We start from the raw sequence: 21562 nt of genomic DNA, 5'->3' as shown, positions 1-21562 counted from the left end.
TTTATCTCTTGTTGTTCCTGAGGAAACGATCCTGTCTGGAACAAAGACAGTCACTGGTCAAATTGTGTGTTTAAAAGAAAAAAGACACGTCATATTATTTATTTTTCAGGCTGCTATGAGATGACTTTGTGTTTGACTCTGGACAGTACACTCAGAACGAACCAGTAAAAAATGTATGAAATTAAACTTCTCAAATCTATCATCATATTAGTCTTTTCCCCCCCAATTATACGTATATGTATATATAAATGTATTTATGACTTGTTATGACTTGGGTATGCATTGGGCAGAAACAGGTTTCCATGATATACAAATGAATAAAATAATGTACATCAATGTGATTATTACAGTCAGGGAAATATTTTGACAGTCTCTTACTTAGGTTACTTAGGTGTGTACCCTTTCTGCAGTAAATTAAAAGATCACTAGGGCAGCCATGACACACCACTGTTGTCCTAAACTAGCACTATGGGATATCACCTGTTTTACCTATTATTTCATTCAAACCAAATTTACCAAGTTATATGAAGATGACGAGCTTACTTCAGTTGAATGAACACCATTCATTTAGATGTTAGCAATTAAAGTACATTGTGTTTATTCTAACCTCAAATGTTTCTTTGTGCCATTGTGTAGCCGAGTTATTCCGCTCCTGATTGCACTGGAAAAGAACAAAGGGTTTCACCAACACACTAAATGATTCTTCAATATTCTCCACATCTAAATATCTCAAACATTTTACACAGCATCTTTGAGACATTGTCATAATACTGTTCAATCCAATAGGGTTCACTTGTTATAAACAATACATCATCTCTGAACTCCCATCTCATTTCTCTGAGTTCCTCCATGATGTGACCGCACAGCATTTCCATAACATCTGTCCTCTTGTTTCTGCTTTTAATTAAGATCAGATTAGAGTTTACTTTATTGATCCCACACTCTGCACACTTGCTACAGCAAAGTTTCAATGTTCTCCACTGGAATAAGACACTATTTATTTATGGCACATGTCAAAACATATGCTGTAAAGTGCACATAGACTGTGTGTTTTGTTATAGCCATTTAGTCACCAACATAAATAAAAAAAAATGAATAAATAAATAAGAGCAAGTCATGTTGAACATGTAACACAGTTTATGGCAGAACATAGATGTAGACATAATGTGCCCTCCAAAGCCAAGTGTCAGATAAATGCTTGTTTAAGTGGTAAACAAACAAAGGTTATGGTGAGAGCTGAAGATGCATCTAATCAACTTGTTAGATTACTGCTCAGTAAAGCCCTTTAATTTGTGTTAGTCATCCAGATGGATAATCCTTTGTAGCCATGAGATTAGAGGGATTACCACTAAATCACCCACAGAGAGGATTAGCTCAACACATATTTTCTGGGTTGATTCCGTTTCTGGATTTCCTTTTCTACTTCCTGACAGGAGATATGCTCATAGGCACTGCAGCAGTAGCAGAAGAAGAATCAGCAGCAGCAGAAGAAGCGGCAGAAGCAGCAGCAGCAACAGAAGCAACAGCAGCAGCAGAAGAAGAAGCAACAGCAGCAGAAGCAGAAGCAGCAGCAGCAGCAACAGAAGCAACAGCAGCAGCAGAAGAAGCAGCAGCAGCAGCAGCAGCGGAAGAAGAAGCAGCAGCAGCAGCAGCAGCAACAGCACTACACATTTCTAAGAAACCAGCAAATGTTTTCAGTTCTGTATTAGAATGCTTTTAGAGAACATGATCCAAACTTTAAAATAAACAAATGAAGTAGAACACTGATTGATAAGGTTATTTTCTTATTCATACAAATGACATATAATATAAAATATATATAATCAAATATAAAAGTAAAATATTATGAAACAATATGTATTTTCTGTTGACCAAAATATTTCATGGCAAACAAGTTAATGTAGAGTAAATACATATGTCTATTTATATAATTGTTAATTGTTAGTGGAAATGTACAGTCAATAATAACTAAAAGAACTGTTCCTAGAAACATAAAGTGAATTATTGCATAATTATTTGCTAATGCTTGACACAAATAAGTCAGAAGCTACAATTGTATATCCATTTGATTATTCACATTATATTGTTAATGATTTTTACGTTTATTAAAGTCGAATTAAAAGAAACTAAATTATGTCTGTGTATGAGTTTAGGATTGCGCAGCAAATAGGCAATTATCCTAAATCATTCTAAATGTTTCATCAACCTTATTTATTTATTTATTGATTGATTGATTTACTTATTCGTAATGCATACACTCCTTTTGATATGCTAACCCGAATGACGGGTCTAAAGTGCGTCTTTCTTTGTTTTTCTTTTATTTGCGTGTGCGTGCGTGCGTGTGTGTGTGTGCGCGCGCCCTCCAGCCTGCTGTATGCTGGAGACAGAGGAGCGGCTTGGGAACCGAAACACTTGGTCAGTTCAGAATGACCGCACGTTCATGAGCGTCGTGGAGCGCGCGGTCACGGCGCGTTAAAAACATGCATGGTTCGAATTATCAGTTGGTATTCAGCAGTGACACACACAGACACACGCACGCACACACACACACACACACACACAAGCAGGTTTGCGCAACTATTCTCCTGAAGACAATGAGTTCCTTTCATTTGAACAGTCTAAAACATGTTATCCTTAACCTAAAATAAGCACATTGTTATGCCTCATTAGGACCAGGTTTTGGATTTCTTGAGATCTACTGGTCCTGACAAGGTCAGTGTTGATGCCAGTTTATACCTCAAAAAGTTAACATTGGTACACACACAACATATATGGCCTGTATGTTTGATATTTAAAAAGGTTTTGCAGCACAACAAATGGCAATGAATGAAATTAAATATGAAATGCACAGATCCATAAAGGACTTTATAATCCCACAATGAATCATAATTTCTAAAAGGGGAATACATTGATATTTTATATTGTATAATATCCATAGTTTTGGAAACAAATGAGAACATAGTTCATGACAGCAGCAGCAGTGACAACAGCAGCAGTGACAACAGCAGTAACATTAACAGTTACAACAGCAATAGCAGCAGTAATAGTAACAGCAGCAGCAGTAACAGTAACATCAGCAGCAGCAGTAACAGTAACAGTTAACAGTAGCAGCAGTAACAGTTACATCAGCAGTAACAGCAACAGCAGCAGCAGTAACAGTTACATCAGCAGTAACAGCAACAGCAGCAGCAGTAACAGTCAGCACAAAGTAACAGTTACAGCAGCAGTAACAGTAACAGCAGCAGTAACAGTAACAGTTACAGCAGCAGTAACAGTAACAGTAGCAGTAACAGTCCACAGCAGCAGCAGTAACAGTAGCAGCAGTAACAGCAGTAGCAGCGGTAACAGTTACATCAGCAGTAACAGTCACAGCAACAGAAATAACAGTAACAGTAGCAGCAGTAACAGTTACAGCAGCAGTAAGCAGCAGTAACAGTAGCAGCAGTAACAGTTACAGCAGCAGTAACAATAACAGTAGCAGTAGTAACAGTAGCAGCAGTAGCAGTATCAGTAACAGTAGCAGCAGTAACAGTTACATCAGCAGTTACAGTCACAGCAGCAACAGTAACAGTAGCAGCAACAGCAGCAGTAACAGTAACAGCAGCAGTAACAGTAACAGTAGCAGTAACAGTAGCAGCAGTAACATTTACAGCAGCAGCAGTAACATTTACAGCAGCAGTAACAGTGACATTTACAGCAGCAGTAACGGTAACAGTAGCAGCAGTAACAGTTACAGCAGCAGTAACAGTAACAGTAGCAGTAACAGTGACAGTTACAGCAGCAATAGCAGCAGTAATAGTAACAGCAGCAGCAGTAACAGTAACATCAGCAGCAGCAGTAACAGTAACAGTAGCAGCAGTAACAGTAACAGTAGCAGCAGTAACAGTTACATCAGCAGTAACAGCAACAGCAGCAGCAGTAACAGTTACATCAGCAGTAACAGCAACAGCAGCAGCAGTAACAGTCACAGTAGCAGCAGTAACAGTAAGCAGTAACAGTCAGCAGCAGTAACAGTAACAGTTACAGCAGCAGTAACAGTAACAGTAGCAGCAGTAACAGTTACATCAGCAGTAACAGTAACAGCAGCAGTAACAGTAACAGTTACAGCAGCAGTAACAGTAACAGTAGCAGTAACAGTCACAGCAGCAGCAGTAACAGTAGCAGCAGCAGTAGCAGCAGTAACAGTTACATCAGCAGTAACAGTCACAGCAACAGAAATAACAGTAACAGTAGCAGCAGTAACAGTTACAGCAGCAGTAACAGTAACAGCAGCAGTAACAGTAGCAGCAGTAACAGTTACAGCAGCAGTAACAATAACAGTAGCAGTAGTAACAGTAGCAGGTAACAGTAGCAGCAGTATCAGTAACAGTAGCAGCAGTAACAGTTACATCAGCAGTTACAGTCACAGCAGCAGCAGTAACAGTAACAGTAGCAGCAGTAACAGTTACAGCAGCAGTAACAGCAGCAGCAGTAACAGTAACAGTAGCAGTAACAGTAGCAGCAGTAACATTTACAGCAGCAGTTAACAGTGACATTTACAGCAGCAGTAACAGTAACAGTAGCAGCAGTAACAGTTACAGCAGCAGTAACAGTAACAGTAGCAGTAACAGTGACAGTTACAGCAGCAGTTACAGTAACAGCAGCAGCAGTGACAGTATATTTACAGCAGCAGTAACAGTAACAGTAGCAGCAGTAACAGTTACAGCAGCAGTTACAGTAAGCAGTAACAGTTACAGCAGTTACAGTAACAGCAGCAGCAGTTACAGCAGCAGTTACAGTAACAGCAGCAGTGACAGTTACAGCAGCAGTAACAGTAACAGCAGCAGTAACAGTGACAGTTACAGCAGCAGCAGAAACAGTAATAGCATTAACAACAGGCTTTTGTTGTGTTTGGTGTTGTGTTGTTGGTACTGGGATGTGAGTGTATTGTGAGTGTATGGTCAGTGTATGGTCAGTGTATTGTGAGTGTATTGTGAATGTATTGTGTGTTTGCTCTGAGTAACGGCTTCATTATGTCGACAGCAGCTCAAGCCCATTTATTACACGACGTGTTGCATTGACTGGCGAGAATGACACAAGTGTCTTTCTTCCCACGGCCACGGCATGTGTTGCAGCTCTCTGTCTCACCAGTGTCCACAGAGGCGCGGTGCGCGCACACGCTGCCTGCCCCGTAAAGGCTCCCCCTTCTCGTCAAAACAAAGTGAAGCCTTTCTTTTCTTTGAATGGACTGAATAGATGCGCACTTGCACAGCTCACATCGGTGGGCAGCCTCCTCCCCGTATATAACCCAGGACTGTTAATTTGTCGCGTGAGGTGTCAGAGAGGCGCGCGCTCCGAGGCCCACTACTGTGCTTTTATTTGTCGACCAGCTCTCCACTCAAAACCGCACTGGCTGGTACATGTGGCGCATCGACCACTCTACTGGTGCATGTATTTATGACGCAGCCCTGCCCATTTACGGCGGAATAAATGAGCGAGCTGCTGCTCATCACTGATCACATCATCACACACTGATGTGTGCAAAAACTGGGGCTGCAACGGTGCATCGATTTATATAGAATGAATCATCACTGAATAACTTAAACAAGCTCGCCGGTTTTTCAACTTCTTAAAATGTGAAATTTGATTTTTTGTTTTGCTCAATGTAACAAAAAATCCTTCAAATGTGGTCATTTGATTTGTGTACAAAACAAAAAAAAAGACATTTGAGAACATCATCATTTGGAGGTCTAGGAAACATCAAACAATTCTCGATATCTATAGCGAGAAAATAATCAACAGATTGATCAGTTATGAAAATAATCGTCAGTAGCAGCAAATAAATAATTGCTACAGTTGTTCAAACACCCCTGCAACGGATTATTGTTATTATTATTATTATTATTATCATTATCATCATGATTAGTATTATTATTGTTATCATTATTATGATTATTATTATTATAACGGTTGTTATTATTATTGTAGAATGTTATGCTATACTGAATGTACGTTTTGTAAAAAAAAAAATAAAACTGCTTCAAATAGAGTAGAGACTGAGAGAGGCGAATGAAGAGGAATCATGAAAGCAGAGAGTTTCACAACAGTTCATAAAAGCTGTTGCTATTTTAAAGGAATGCTTTAGCCTCAAATTAACACACATCGGAATTATCAGTGTAAATAATTGCATGTATGAAGCATTGGCTGATATAGTCTATAAGTTACAATGATCACCTCCAGCAGTGGTTTATTTATTTAATTCAAAACATTGTAACGCGTTACACGTGTTCCATAATAAGGGTGAACCCATAATATATTATAGCTTCATTCGTGTGTGTGTGTGTTGCAGGAGCTCTGCGCAGTTGAGTCTTGCATGGTGTGGAGGGCAGGGGGCGTGGCCTGCTCGAGGATTTTCTCAGTGTGCGCCTCGCGGACAGAGCTGTGATTGGTTGACCACCCAGCAAACGGCACGCGACTATGGATGTCGCTATAAAGAAACATCGCGTGTCGTTTCCAACTTAAACCAAGTGTTGAGCAGAGAGCAGACAAACATACAGACAGAGACACACGCAGAGAGACACACGCACAGAGACAGAGAGAGATGGACTGTGTGTTGGACCCTTTCTCAGGACTCGACTCTTTCTCCTCCCCGCCTTATTTCGACGATGACGACTTTTTCACCGACCAATCCTCCAGAGACGGACACTTGGACACTGATGACTTCTTGGACGAGGACGCGAACTTCCTCAACAGTCATTTCCAAGATTATTACAGCAGCGGCAGAGCAGCGCCCCACGATGGAGACTACGACCTCGGAAACTTGTCCTTCTCCTCCTCCTCCTCCACATTCTCGTACGGCTGCGCGGACAGCACTCCGGACATGTCCCCGCAGACGGGCCACCACCACGGCGGGTCCTTGCTGAAGCGGCGGAGGCGCATGCGCTCTGAGCGGGAGATGCAGCAGCTGAGACAGGCGGCCAACGTCAGGGAGCGGCGGAGGATGCAGTCCATCAATGACGCCTTCGAGGGTCTGCGCTCCCACATACCCACACTGCCCTACGAGAAGCGACTGTCCAAGGTGGACACGCTGCGTCTTGCTATCGGCTACATCAACTTTCTCGCCGAGCTCGTGCAGTCCGACCTGCCAATCAGGAACTCCAGCAACGAGATGCACGTGCAGCCCAAAAAAGTCATCATCTGCCACAGAGGAACAAGTGAGTTTATTTATAAGATCGGAATTTACATGCGCGCGCCAAAGTCCCTCAAATCACGGTGACATTAATGAAAATCATAAAAACAAAACAAAACATCATTCTCATGTTATTTCTTCTCTCTCCTCAGGGTCTCCCTCCCCCAGTGACCCGGACTACGGGCTGCCTCCGCTGGCCGGTCATTCGCTGTCCTGGTCGGATGAGAAGCAGCTCCGGGAGCAGAACATCATCCGCACCGCCAAAGTGTGGACACCAGAAGACCCCCGAAAACAGCACCATAGAGCGGGCCTCACGGATATCGAAAACGAGCCTCCCCTCGGCCTCGTGTCATAAACACAAACTTCTTCTGACTGCTCATGTATGAAGTGGACCGTGTTCACACACATGTAAACTTGAAGTCACTGTACAGTATTCGGTGTTGTACATATTGTTTTATCATGTTGATAATTTGATTGTTTTGTAATTCAATCATCTGGCAATCATGTATTTATTTTTCTTTCGTTCACAAGTGATAATATATGATTTAATTTAATCGCAATTAATGAAATATTTTGTATTGTTGTACAATGATTTATATTTATGTACAAATACGCTGCCATTATTGTTATTGTTATTATTATTATTATTTTAATTAATAATTAAAGAGATTTATGTGATGAACTTCATATTTGATTTTGTTCAAGACAACTGGGTTTTTATGGGAATTGGTTCAGCAGAAATATTTCCGAAAAGCAGAATCTGTTTCAAATTAATATTACGTGACATGCAACTTGTAAATGAATGGATTTTTAAAAAAAAACATATTAAAAATGTGCAAATACTTAAGAACTACGTCCCTTTACAAATGTTGACATGAGAAAATTGAAGAAAAAGCATTCAATCATTTTCCTTGTACAGAAAGTTCACATGCAACAGGTTTTTGCAGAAAAACAAACAAACATTTGAATATTAGAAAAACAAACAAACAAAGTAGCAAAAACTTCACAGACCAGGCTGAAAATACACATATAAATGAATCTTGATTATCACGTGTAATGATCCGTGTCAGCCACCGTACGGAGGACATTTTGAGTAAAACCAGCAGAAGTGGAAGGAGAACCTAACACTTCACTCTTCAATTGCCCGACACCGTGACATAAATATGCAAATGAGATGTTAATGAGGAGAAACTGTATACCCACAACAGCTGAAGGTGTTTGAAGCACACATACAGGCAGCAGTGTGCTGGAAAGCTGCTGAAAGCTGCTGCCAGGTGCTGCAGGGACAGATTTTCCCGTGGTAGCGGCATCTCTTCTCCAACATGTGTCCCTGTGCACGCCCATCCCACCACACACACACACACACACATATGCAGCAGATCATGCTGCTAATATGAGCATGAGCTCCAGAGCTGCAATCACAAGAACATATACAACACAGTTTGGATTTTAAAGCGCCGCAACGCAAAGGTGAGTCAGCTATTTGTTTGTATTGTTATTGTTATTGTTATTATTGTTATTATTGTTATTATTATTATTATCATTATTATTATTATTACAACATTATTATTATTATTATGAATAACAATAATAATAATGGTATAAGTATTTCACACACCAATTTGGGATAGTGAATCTGACCCTCTGCATCTAACCCATTATTATTACACACCAGTAGTAATCACACACACACACCGGGCACAGGAGATATGTGAATTGTGCCATTGGATGTCAGTGTAAAAGAACATAAATATTTGTATATGTAAGTGTATGTCATCTCTCTCTCTCTCTCTCTTTCTCTCTCTTCCTCTCTCTCTCTCTGGAGCATGTAATCCTATTACAGCCATTAGAAAGTCAAATGTCCGGGAGTCAATGGCCGCCGCTTCATCTTTGGCAGGAGAGTCGCTCGCTCTCTAATTGTGTTAAAACAGTAGTAACATTGTTGTTTCCTCGCACCTTAACGCTTTTGTGTCGCAGGCGCAGTGCAAAGCGCCTCTCCAAATCCTTTGGTGCCGTCGCAGCCAAGCGGAAAGGACACGCTGAAATATTCCCGGCTATCTTGTCACTCCGGCTCCGGGCTTGGCAAGGCATAAAAGGACACGAGCATTTAACTGTGTGACAGGTTTTATTCCCCCCAGCTCCCTGGACGTTATAGGCCACACCAAGCGGGAATTTGGATAAGAAAAGGGCCTGACGCTGAGCTCAAAGGCCGCTGATTCACCTTACAGAAGGGAGGCGTGTTGATATAGCGACTAGAAAACAGCGGAGTGTTTACTGCGCACACGTCAGGATAAGACGCTTAGACTGTATATATGGCGACTTCTTAATATGCTATGTACCATTTTATGTCTAATAATAATTATAAGCGATACTTTTGGCTGCGGTTAATCTTTGAATTATGCAAATATGTTCATTTTATGAATATCAAAGTCAATACAATGTCCGAAGCATCTACAGCAGGCTACTTGGGAAACATTGGGATTTTTGTCATTATTTGAAACAGATTGCTCCCTTTTTTTAAAAAAACAAACTTGCTCCATCTAAATGTGAATGTCAAACTAGCCCACGCCATTTTTAGATCTGTTGATTTTTGATCATAATGCTATCAAACTAATACAATCTGCCTTTGTTGTAACAGGAAATGTTCCATTTATTTTTATTTAGGATTTGTAAGAGTCACACAATATATATTTCCCAATGTGTATGTTTATGTATGTTTGAGTTGTTAAACAGTAGCGGTGCTCTCTCTCTCTCTCTCTCTGCGTCATGTCAGGTGACGTCTCAATAGTGACGAGATTAGGCGAATGACACTTTTACGCACCGATGGATGTTTAGTGAGTGGCATCCACTGGAGGAACATGTATGATCACTAAATCAAGAAAAAATGTGAGATCAGGGCGACGACTGTCTGATGAACTGATGAGAGTTTCTCTGCCTAACAAGCTGCTACAAATCCACTGCCGACTTCGAGTGTTAGCTCTGAGGCTGACCACACTGGACCAGCTCCATTGGTGATCTGCTGCTCACCAACAGGTGTCTGCTACGTGTGTTCACACTGACAGAGGACGAGGTTAAGGATCATTCATCCTTCCCGTGCGCTCTTCTCCGTTAGATGTGACCTTTCAGTCTAAATCACGTCTTTATGAGCGTTTCCCTGTCCCGCTGGAACAGATCGCTCACCGCCGTGTTTTCTGCGGATGCACCTGGACCTCAAACGTTGTCTCTTTTCATGTGATCGCGCCGAGTCTCTGCACAGCAGCTGCCCTAAAAGCAAGCAAAGAGGGAGGCCCTTGCAGTGTCTTCGAGACGGGTTGGCACCGTTTTCCACGTCTTTAATGTTCCATCAGCCTTTGTCCGAGGCACAATATGGCAACTGTAAAGCATGACATTTTGCAATAATAAAACACATTTTCAATGATGTGACGCCAGGCGCGTTTGTTTTGTGCGCTCTCAGCCAATTAACAGCGAGGTCTTTTCGCTGCGCCTTGATAAGCCAATTAAATTTATGTCTACTTTTTTCAAGGAGATAAAGGACGCGGATTCGGTGTTTTCTCCTCCTTGGAACAGCGATTTCCTAGCCATCACCTGGCGCTCTTTGCACAAGAGAGCAAACTATCCGGGTGTCCCCCGGAACCATACGGCTCTCACCATCCTGCGCCATTGTCTCCCCTGTTGATCACCAGTTACAGGGATTTAACAAATCCTCTGTTGGCTACGTTTTGTGTCATATTTCCATCCGCAACATTAAGCAGATGCTACGATTGTAACGTCCAAACTGTAGGGCTACTCAAGACTGAAAGAGAGACGGCCACTCCGTGCAAGCAGGAGAGAGTAAAAAGCTTTGGGCACATCTTCAGAGGAAAAGAACATTTAAAAGCCATAAACAGACTTCAACCTGCTCCATTTCAGCCTTTGTGTTGTTTGTGAATAATTAATGTTAATAGGGACAGGTTTGTATACTTTGAATGCGGGACCACAGGTGCGGAGTGACAGGATGAATAACAGGCCCTGATTTTTGCCAAAGCTCGAGGGCTCTTGTCCAGGGTCTCCAAGCTGATGGAAAATATTGTCATCTCTTTGATTCGCAGCATTACTTTCACCGAGGACAAAGCCGGGTGATGAAAAGCTTATGTTAGAGTGAAACGGGGATGACGGTGGTGGCTCCAGACTCCTGAAAGAAAGAGAAAGGGGGCGAGTCAATGGCAACGCGCGCTTCTGGTTTTGTGCGCAAGTGCTCCATCTAACTCAAATAAAAGAGCCTTTCCAACTTTTTAAAGGACCACATTTTACCTTTGATAAAGGCTGGACGGCTGTTGCCATTAAGCATATGGTGCTAAGGCGCTGGTCTTTTGTCCCAGGCAAGCCCTTGAGATACTAACTTGTGTTCTTTCCGGGATATTTAACTTCTCAAAAACGCCAACTTTATGCGCAGGCAGCAAGTGGCACCAGGGCGCACGAGCAGCTTTTCCCATTGAGTTTCTATAGGCGATTAAAACAACAGGATTAGTGGACAAATAATAAAATGGTGAATTGATTTTCTTTAAAGCATGCAAGGTGGTGCCGTTTAGGAAAACAACTTTATATATTTGGTGACAGAAGCGTCGCCTGCGATTTGAAAGTTGTTTTTGCGCAGCGTAAACACGACAGCGCACTTAACCCGCAGATGAAACGAATACACCTTCTCTCCATTTGTCTGACTCAAGCTGGTAAAATAAAAATCAGCTTACTGGACATAAATGTCACTTTTGTGCTTTTCTGGTGATAAGGTGTGTGTTGACCAGCTAATATGTCACTTCTATACATATACCACGTGGGCTGTAGTGAAAGAGGACACCTATAAATACGTTTTAAAGCATATTTCACGAAAAAGAAAAACTTTACGTGAAAACAACATTTTCCACGTTTACGCTGATTTCTCGCGCAGTGGGTTCATGCGTAAAAGCTGAACGCTTGTTTCCAGTTTATCCCGCGTGTTGCACAATAGCGCGCCTGTTGCGCATGGGTCTGATGATGACTTATTTGATGTGGCGTATCCAAAGAAATGGTCCAATAAACGAAGAGAACCAGAGGTTTCACAGTCCTCTCTGTGACTGAAACCAGCATTCCTTTAGTGCGGACTGATGATGACGCACGTGTCAACGTATACGACTATGGTAACAAGTAAATGCGCAGTGCAGCGCATTTTCTATCACTCATCTTTCATACCAGCCGTCAGGAGCATGGTGGGGTTAAGTGTCTTGCACAAGGACACATCGGCACGCAGACTAGCGGATCCCACTCACAGACCACAGCAGTTTAAATGATATCTCTAACCTATGCCACACTAAATTGACATAGTGGTGCAAGATGTGGTCTGAGATATAGAGCTTTTTAAAACAAATGATTCGATTATTATTTGTATTAGTTGTGGGTGAAATATGATGAAAATAATTCTCTGTGCAATGTCTGATCTCTTTATATTTAACTTGTAACTATTCAATCTGTGTTTTGGACATGTTTCAATGGAATTCACACTAATTAAATGTTATTTAAAGCTCACCTTAAATCAGTCGGACCGTGTGTGTGTGTGTGTGTGTGACAGAGCCAGCTGGCTGCCTCTGGCCTCTGAAAACCCCCCTGGTGGACGGAACACGGCGGCCTGACCTCCGCGCCGGAGGACGGGAGATGCGCCTTTGACTGAATTAGTCACAAAGACGTCTTGCTATGATCTTTGTTGCAGCTGAAAGCAGGGTGGATATGAGAGGCATTGTGCACAGCTTTTGCGTGCCCCATCATGAAATATTACAGTCTATTCATGAGGAAGCTGCTTTGAAAATATATGGAAATGAAGCAGACTGCGCTGATGTCGGGGTAAATGTGTTTTTAAGGCCAAGTAAGACAGCAACGCATACAGAATTTAACAAACAATCACCCACTTTATGCATTTTTATGCAATAAGAGAAATGATGTGAGTATTCCGCCATCATGTTCACTCATTCACTCATTTATATTCTGCAGGGGAAAAAAAATACTCCATTGACACGATAGAGTCCCCTTTTTAATTCTTAAAAAATCCCCGAATTAAGCCAGAAAAAAGTGATAAATTACTAATATGCTAATTGAAGTCACGGCCGTTTGTACGTGTGCGTCACCATCCATCTCTTACATTCTGCGCTGCTGATCCCCGTCGCGCGCCAAAGGACACTGTGCCGTTCAGCCCGGGCCTCTTTGTTCATATTGACTTCAGCCTCCATGGAAGGGAAGGTTTTTCCCTCTTCTTCTTCTCTCCTTCACCCTCCTGACCCCTCCCCTGCTATGTCAGTTGCCAGGATTCAGAGGTGCAAAAGCATGCATCATTTTTCACCAGCTCTCCGTGTTCATATCGACAAAAGCGACTGCTATGGAACAGCCTCTCCGCTTGTTCGCTGGCTTGAACTTCACTGATGTCCGACTGATCTCTTTTCCTCGTCTGAAGGCGGCGCAGCGGGGATGGATTAGCAAGACAAATGCAGCTGTGTGTGAGAGAGGGAGTCAAGTGGCACAAAAAGGCCGTTTCAGTCAGGCGATGAGATGGAGAAAGTCAGCATTATGCGGACGTCAAATCAATCAAAAACAAAAGCCGTATGCAGGAAAATGCTGAGTTTATGGAGCTGACGCCACAGCGCAGGGTTTCAAAAACAGTCTCACTGGTGTCGAGGACAGAGTTTAAGAACATGTCATCATTCTGGATGTACCTGGAAATGAATTCAGGATAAACACTTTCAGCTGGTGTATGTTCAGATTAGGAGGGTGATGAAACCATAAACAACAACAAACTGAGGCAGGTCCTTGATAGTCCACATCACTTGTTTCATGAGAGTGATGTTCAGATGCCTGAAAAAACTCTTGACTAAAGTTGATTATTGTTATTGTTATTGTTATTGTCATTATTATTATCATTATTGTTGTTGTTGTTATTCTTATTCTTATTCTTTTTATTATTATTATTATTATTATTATCATTACTGTTGTTGTTATTATTATTATTATTATTATTATTATTATTATTATTATTATTATTATCATCATCATTATTATTATTATTGTTATTATTATTATTATTATTATTATTATTATTGTTCTTCCTCTCTTATTATTGTTATTGTTATTATTATTATAATCTTTATATTACTGAACAAAGTCTTATTGAATATTTCTTCAACAGAATGATCCTTGGTTGCAGAGGAAATAACAAATAACACAATTTACAGACTTCATATATTACATTCCTGTAACATTGTTCTAACCCTGCTAATAAAACAACTGAGATTCAATCTTTCAACAACCATCAGTGCTGAAAAAGCACTTTTAATATAATGGATCAATCCAAAAACACATTGAAATAATTGAAACCTGAATGTGCAGTGAATGAGCAGCACCTTCAATAATTTTGTGCTAAAAAATCTCAACAAGTTGAAACAAGTCATCGCCGTCTATACACAACACAGTTAGTGATCGTCATCATAATTACGAGAAAAGTGTAACAGTGTGTCTTCCTCTCCCTGCAGCTGTCTGTGCTGAGCGGTGAGTCGTCCAGTGGCTGGTGGCCAGTGCAGACTGGGAAAGCTTCCAGCATCAGAGGGACTGTGATTAACCCAGAAGCAGTCAAGCTCGGCAGGAAGCCCCGCACAACCAGTCACTGCTATTTATCCACTTTCCAATGAAACCAATTACTTTTACAGAGAGCTTCGGTGCCGACACTATATGTGTTGTTCTTGCAGACCAATAGAGTATAGACGTGAAAGGAGAGGCAGACGTGAAGTAGGAAACCCTCCTGAGCTGCTTCAACGGGCTGTAAAATTGATCTAAAGTCTGTTTCCATGGAGACCCACTGATGTGTGAGAGCAGCCTGAGGGACACAAGACGTTCAGTATAACTCTACAATGTTGTAATTGTTGTTGTTGTTATTATTATTGTTAGATTGGCTCTATTATTTAAATGTGAACAAAAATGTAAACATAAAACCAGTTTACACAGTTTTTAAAGTTTTTAAGTCTCTCTAAAATATGCTATGGCTGTGCATATTTTACTCTAATAAATATGTTGCAATTTAATGTTTTTACAATGTCCTCAGTATGATTATTCCCTGCTCATTTCACTCAATATGAAAGTGACCTGTAAAAGAAAAATGATGCTGTTAAAGATTACTGAGGATAATTATTTGGAGACTAACATTACTGTAACTCAGTTACAAACATTTACAACAATGCTGATATTATGAGAGTCACACGTGCAAGTATTATTCTGTACATCTGAGGTATGTCATGTGCTCATCCACCAACGAACCTGCACACCCTCACATCTGCATCACTTCCTCCATTAGCACTAAAGTTTACAGAATATGACATGAATACATCTTGTTATGATTAATGAGAAAACGCTATCTCTTCAAGCATATTTTTTACACTGAAAAATCTCTGTTTACATCCTCGTCACTAAATCTTCAGAATAAATAAAGTTGTCTGTCGGTCTGAATCGTAAGAGACATACATCAATGTTCTTCCAACACCAGCAACAACATTGGAAAGAATCCAAAAAAGGAACAAGTCAAAGAGAGAGTCAGACAATAAACACAATAAAACACATATAGGTCAATATGTTATTTTGCCCATTGTAGTGTTAATCCAATTCAAGTCCTGTGTACTTACTGTACAAATGTGCGGCACAGTGTGTTTGGCTACAAAAACAACCAGACCAAATTATATTTTTAATGAAATACGGAGGTTATCATTCATGATGCATTGATACCGATGCCAGTATCTGGTCCGATGCTGCACTTGCATATTGTTTGTGTCTCAATTTTACCAAATGTGGTGTTCCGTTACAAACAAAGTTATTTATATCTCCATGGAAATACCTGGAAATAAAAGCTGAAACACAGATCTCTTCTTCTGTTCAAGCCAAATGTTTTGCAGCAAAAATAAAGGAATACTGTAACCGTTTAAACAGCAGCAGCAGTATCTAATGTTGTATGTTGTTCACAGTCAAAGTGAGGAGAAGGCAGTTTGTTTGCTAAATGTTTTTGCTGTAATGGTAAGTACACATATTTATTAAGAAAAAAGTAGTATCAGTGTAACTCTAAATAAAACAAATTGAAGCAGCAAGAAAACAGTTGACACACACAGAAAGCTGCATCTCCTCACCACATTCCACATGTCAAAAGTCAAATGAGTGAGTCTGTTACTGTGATTTCATCATGGTGTGCTGTCGTTGGCAGCAGGAGGCATTAGTCATTAGTATGTTATTGGGTTACTTGTTGTCAGTAGTGTAGTAAGGAGTGGAGGACAGCTAGCTCAGCTAATAAAGCAGTCATATCCCCAATCACTGCTCAGGGTAATTGACAGCCACATGAAGAGAGAACACCTAATTGATTATAGGCTTGTCCTATTCCAACACACCAGGGGACTGATGGGAAATGAGCAGAAGTAAAACTGCCTGCATGAGAGAGAGAGAGAGAGAGAGAGAATTGATTTGGAGTTTGAAGGAAAGATTTTTTTTTTATATGCACTTCTTTTTAATTTTTTCCATTTAGTCAGTCCAGGCATGCTTATGAAGAAAAGTCTTCTTCAGACAAGATGTATACCACAGTGGGGAGCATTAGACTTCGACAAAGGCCGCATCTGGTTAAAGAAGTGAGGTATTGTTTCATTTTAGCTTCCTGTGTCCTTAGAGAGGTTTTTATTATTTACTCCTCCTTGCTGTGTGTGTTACCAACAGACCTCTTTTTGAAGTACCATATTGGAATTCTTATGTGCTTTGTAACGAGGCATCATAGAAGTAACAACTCTGTTTACCAAGCAAAGAGGGTGTTTTTATGGATGAATCAAACCTCCTTTCTTTTTGGATTCCCAGAAAGATGAATGTGCTTGGTTGATACTTGGAAGGATCCTTGCTGTGGAGTAAAGAAATGAGCCACGATCACATCAACAGCAGTAGCCAAGGAACTGTGCAGATTAAACAAATCAATGTTCTGTTATTTTGTTTTCATGTAAAGCATATTAAGTTGCCCCTGTGTATGAAATACACTGTCCAATCCAGTTCAAATTAACACAAGGCGATACAATACAGAAAAATAAAATAAATTCAAATACATAAAACACGGGTGAAAATAACATCCATACAATTACAAATTAAATACATATTCAGATTTATACAACAAAAGCGGCCTAATAGTTATAATCGCTGTATGTTATAATCAGTGAGTGGTAAATTAAAGGAAATGGAACAATGCAGATGTCTTTTACAATGTAGCGTTTCCTGTCACCCATAGGATGAAAACACACATTTATTTATTTAGCTGCTACACCTGTTGTGTTATTAGTAATGATCTTGCTCAAGGTTCTAAATGAAATGTCAAATATGTGAACAGATAAACCAGACAACATTGTTTGAATTTACTTGACAAATTTGGCCAAAATTCCAGAGATGAATTGATAAAAGCGTGGACGAATACCATGGAAGGAAAAACAGTCCAGCTTTCACTGCAGGCAGGATCCATCAAAGGATGATGACAAATAATCAAATCCATGTAATTAAATAGAAATAATGAAAAAAATACAAAGTAAATTGTGTAAATACAATTTATGAACAAAATAACCTAAAAACAAGAATAATAATGACTGTGTTAATGGCCCTGAGGTGGCAATGTTTTCTACCATGCATGTACATCACGTGTATATCAACTATAAGTGAACATATGCATACAGTTTGCAGGGTAAAAAATCATGTCCCTCAGCTAATAAATAGGTTAATATAGAAAAATCCCTTAAGAAGTATTTGTTTAGTCTTAATAAACGTTTCCAGAATATTCTCTTTGTCGTTCGAAACCGTGGACATTTTTGCAAAGCTTTCCGCCGTTGCCCATCACTCCACATCCCATATATGGTAACCCAGTGAATGACCGCATCCTCCTCTTCAAAGTCTGCCGTCACAACACTGTTCCACCATAAATTGTCAATTCATTGTGGTCCAGAAAAGACCCATTGGTTTAATCCTACCCCAAGTCATTTTTTGTTACCTATCAAAGTGGATGTCAGGTCCAGCCCATGGGAGGGGCGACATGACACTTCCACTGCAGCTTCTAAACAGGTCAGCCAAGAGAACCATGGAGTCCAAAGCAGTGGGAGGGGGACACTTTCAACCAAAACCGTGTAACTGAATCTAAACCAGTGGTTAAACCCATTCAGCAGTTCAGGAATGGGGAGAGCACAACAATACAATACCATTCATAGGCTAACACAGCCAGTGGAACACAGTGGAATGATCAGGGAGGGGTTTCAATCAGGCAGAAAGGCTCTCAGCCAGTCAGTCAGTCAGACTACAGAGGCTCTTGCATCACAAAAGGACACACATCCGTACACCTACTATCTCTGTTTGCTTTGGACTGTGGGATGCTTACCTCTGTCATTCTTCCAGAAAGATAGAGGAATAGAAGAAACATAAACGTGCTTCAGTTGGCAGTGGCTGAGAGGTGTGATAAAGTGAAAGGGGAGTGAGGGGAAAGAGAATGGCCAACTGAGAGTCAGTCTGCCCTCAGCCTGACCTGCAGCTTTCAGGGGGCTTGAACACATCAGAAATCCCATTGTGGGAGGTGATTAATTGAGAGTGATAACTTACCATGAACAGAGATTGTTACAGGCTTTAACGTGGTAGGCCTGGCTTTTTAAATACTGCTTTGTAGTCCAGCATATGGGCCCAGACGTATTCACCGACAAAAGACGAACAGAAATTTATCACACTTGTATGTCCTGCTAACAACATGTTCTCTCACTTTCTGTTTAAACCTTGATTCTTTATTTTTTTTTTGCCTTTCTGGACCTTCTGAACTTTAAAAAATGTAGTTGACTGCAATTCATGATTATTAATAGTGAGCTGCCTGTTTAAGTTTAACTATTCAACCAGCTTGAAATGTGAAGTCATAATAGTGACAGACAGGTCTCAGATTATTTTGATCCAAATCCACATGATGTGGAAACTGAGAAAAGCAAATAATTATAATCCAGTTTGAGAACATTTTTATTTATGACTATTTTAAACTCTTTAAAGACGGAGATATTATTACATTTCCAAAATGATAATGTACAAACACAAGTATTTATTTGAAAATGAAATTTATGAGATGTTTTTTTATAGTAATTTAATTGCTTTTTGATTGAAAATCATAGCACAAGCTTTGATTGAGTGCGTCAACAAATCTATTAAAATAACCAAATAAGCAGCATTAAAACTACATGAACAAAAGTAAGAAGATATGAGCTTTAACACAAATAACGGCGCCCCTTTTTGCCAATAACTTTAAGGTCAGTCTTTGTTTCATGTCTCAGCAGCTGAACCCAGGTAAATCCCAGTCAGCCAATATATATTAATCATCATCAGTGAGAATGTGTTAATGATACTGTGTGTATCATTGCTATGAATATCAGATGATATTTGCTCTTTAGTGAAAGTGGAGGAACAAGTTAAGTGTGACTAGAAGTGTGCGGCGAAAATTCGAGCGTGCCTGCTGTTCTTGCTGCCGATGTCGTCGGGTGCAGGACTTGTGCTGGTAAAGGAGTAACATTTGGGTGGATTGAACCTTTAAAACGTGAAATATTTAGACAAAGTGGTATTTGATACTTTTGAGAAAACCCCCACACATCCTATAACTATGCTGCTTTTGCAGGATTGTTCAATCCCCAGGTCTGGGATAATTCTGTGTGGAGTATGTATGTCTCCCATTTCTTACTAATCATTGTTTTTTTTCCATGTTGTACTATACTATAACATGTTGATGTGTCAAACATGTCATGTGTTTCAAAAAACACAATCTGTTTTAGTAATGCATGGGAGGACATTTTTGTCAAATTTTGGATGACATACTAAACTATGACATTTTACTGTAAGACCTGAGTAGCATGGGGGTGTAGTGGTTAGTAGCTCTTAACTAACTATGTACAAAAATGTCATAGTTTAGTGTGTCGTCCAAAAAGTGACAAAAGTGACATACATGTATATATATATATATATATATATATATATATATATATATATATATATATATATATATACATACATATAAAGTTCTACATATATAGTTCTATATGAACATAAATATGAAAATTAATGAAAATATATATTGAAAACAAAAAATATTTAAGTCAAATATTGTATATATTACAAACATGTATATATATATATATATATATATATATATATAAGTCCTTTGTTGTGTTGTTGCATCTTTGCTCATGTGACGTCTCATAAGTGAACAGTTGACATGTCTTCATTTTCTGAAAGGGTTTCAACAGATGGACCAACATCCACAGAGGAATAGGGGAAACAAGAGGCCGCATGGCCAAAAAGATCTTGTGTGGTGACACGCAGTGTTTGTTCTGGTGTCAGGACCTCAGGGTCTTGTCGCTCGTCCTTATCTATCCCAGCTCAATTACTGATGTGTCATCAGTGATCAATGAGCTATGGAGGGCTGGTGGTGGGGGGGCCATGGTGGCAGTATGGGCTTGGATAATATGGGACTACCAAAAACCTGTGGCAGTAGTGGTGGTGGCGTGCATAAAAGGAGGGGGTGCAAAAGACGGCTGGTCATTGTTTCACATTGTATTTCTCTGGGTAAAAGTCCATAAAACCATTCAAGGACGAGCGCACGTCAGTGCACTCCCTGTCAGCTCTATTGACTTCTACTTGACTGCAGCACCCAGCAAAGACTGGGGCCAGCACAGACACACTTCAAATGTCAAAGAGCTTGCGATGATCACAGGCAGGACAGGCGCAGTGATAGACAGATTTGTTTGAGTGCATGTGTGGATGTGATGCACAGAACCTGAGGGTTCGAGCCAAATCGATCAGAGTCTCAGCCTTTTTCAGGACTGCAGAAATAACAAAGAAAATCACACACACACACACACACACACACACACAGATGCATATAGCATTCAATTATTAATTGTCTTATCTCTTACCAACTCAACTCATAAAAATGAGGTTCCCACAAAATGAAACTGCATAAAAAACATATTTTCTAACTTTTTTATGTGAAACGTCCACAAAGCAGTGAGAAAATATGTGACTGTACAATTCAGTCATTTCCTAATATCAGAAGATTTGTGTTTACATCAGAATTGGAATCAACCGAAAACATTTCAACCCCTACCCCCCCTACAGTTGCAGAGTGTACTGTCATTGCACATTGTCGTAACAGCACCAAACGCCTCCTCCTCCTCCTCCTCCTCCACTCCTCAACGTTGCAGAAAATAGTGATTCAATTAAATTTTATTTGTATCTGGCTGAATCACAACATCTCAAATCCCTGTACATAGACAACATCATATATTTACATTTACATTTAAGCATTTAGCAGATGTTTGACTTGTGGACTGATAG

General features: G+C 40.2%; 2 protein-coding genes across 6 annotated transcripts in view; both read left to right on the top strand.

Annotated features, from left to right (window-relative positions):
* Positions 1-21562, top strand: part of LOC122765370 (plakophilin-4-like) — a 555540-nt gene that overhangs the window by 201626 nt on the left and 332352 nt on the right. The window lies entirely within an intron of this gene.
* Positions 6538-7688, top strand: ptf1a (pancreas associated transcription factor 1a). Its single transcript, XM_044019608.1, has 2 exons — positions 6538-7193; positions 7321-7688. The coding sequence occupies exons 1-2, from the start codon at positions 6581-6583 to the stop codon at positions 7521-7523; spliced, it is 816 nt and encodes a 271-aa protein (XP_043875543.1). The 5' UTR covers positions 6538-6580; the 3' UTR covers positions 7524-7688.

Source organism: Solea senegalensis, linkage group LG2 (genome assembly GCF_019176455.1).
Source record: "Solea senegalensis isolate Sse05_10M linkage group LG2, IFAPA_SoseM_1, whole genome shotgun sequence".
Taxonomy (NCBI): Eukaryota; Metazoa; Chordata; class Actinopteri; order Pleuronectiformes; family Soleidae; genus Solea; species Solea senegalensis.
Note: the sequence above shows the minus strand (reverse complement) of the source record. Positions and strands in the feature narration are given on the sequence as shown.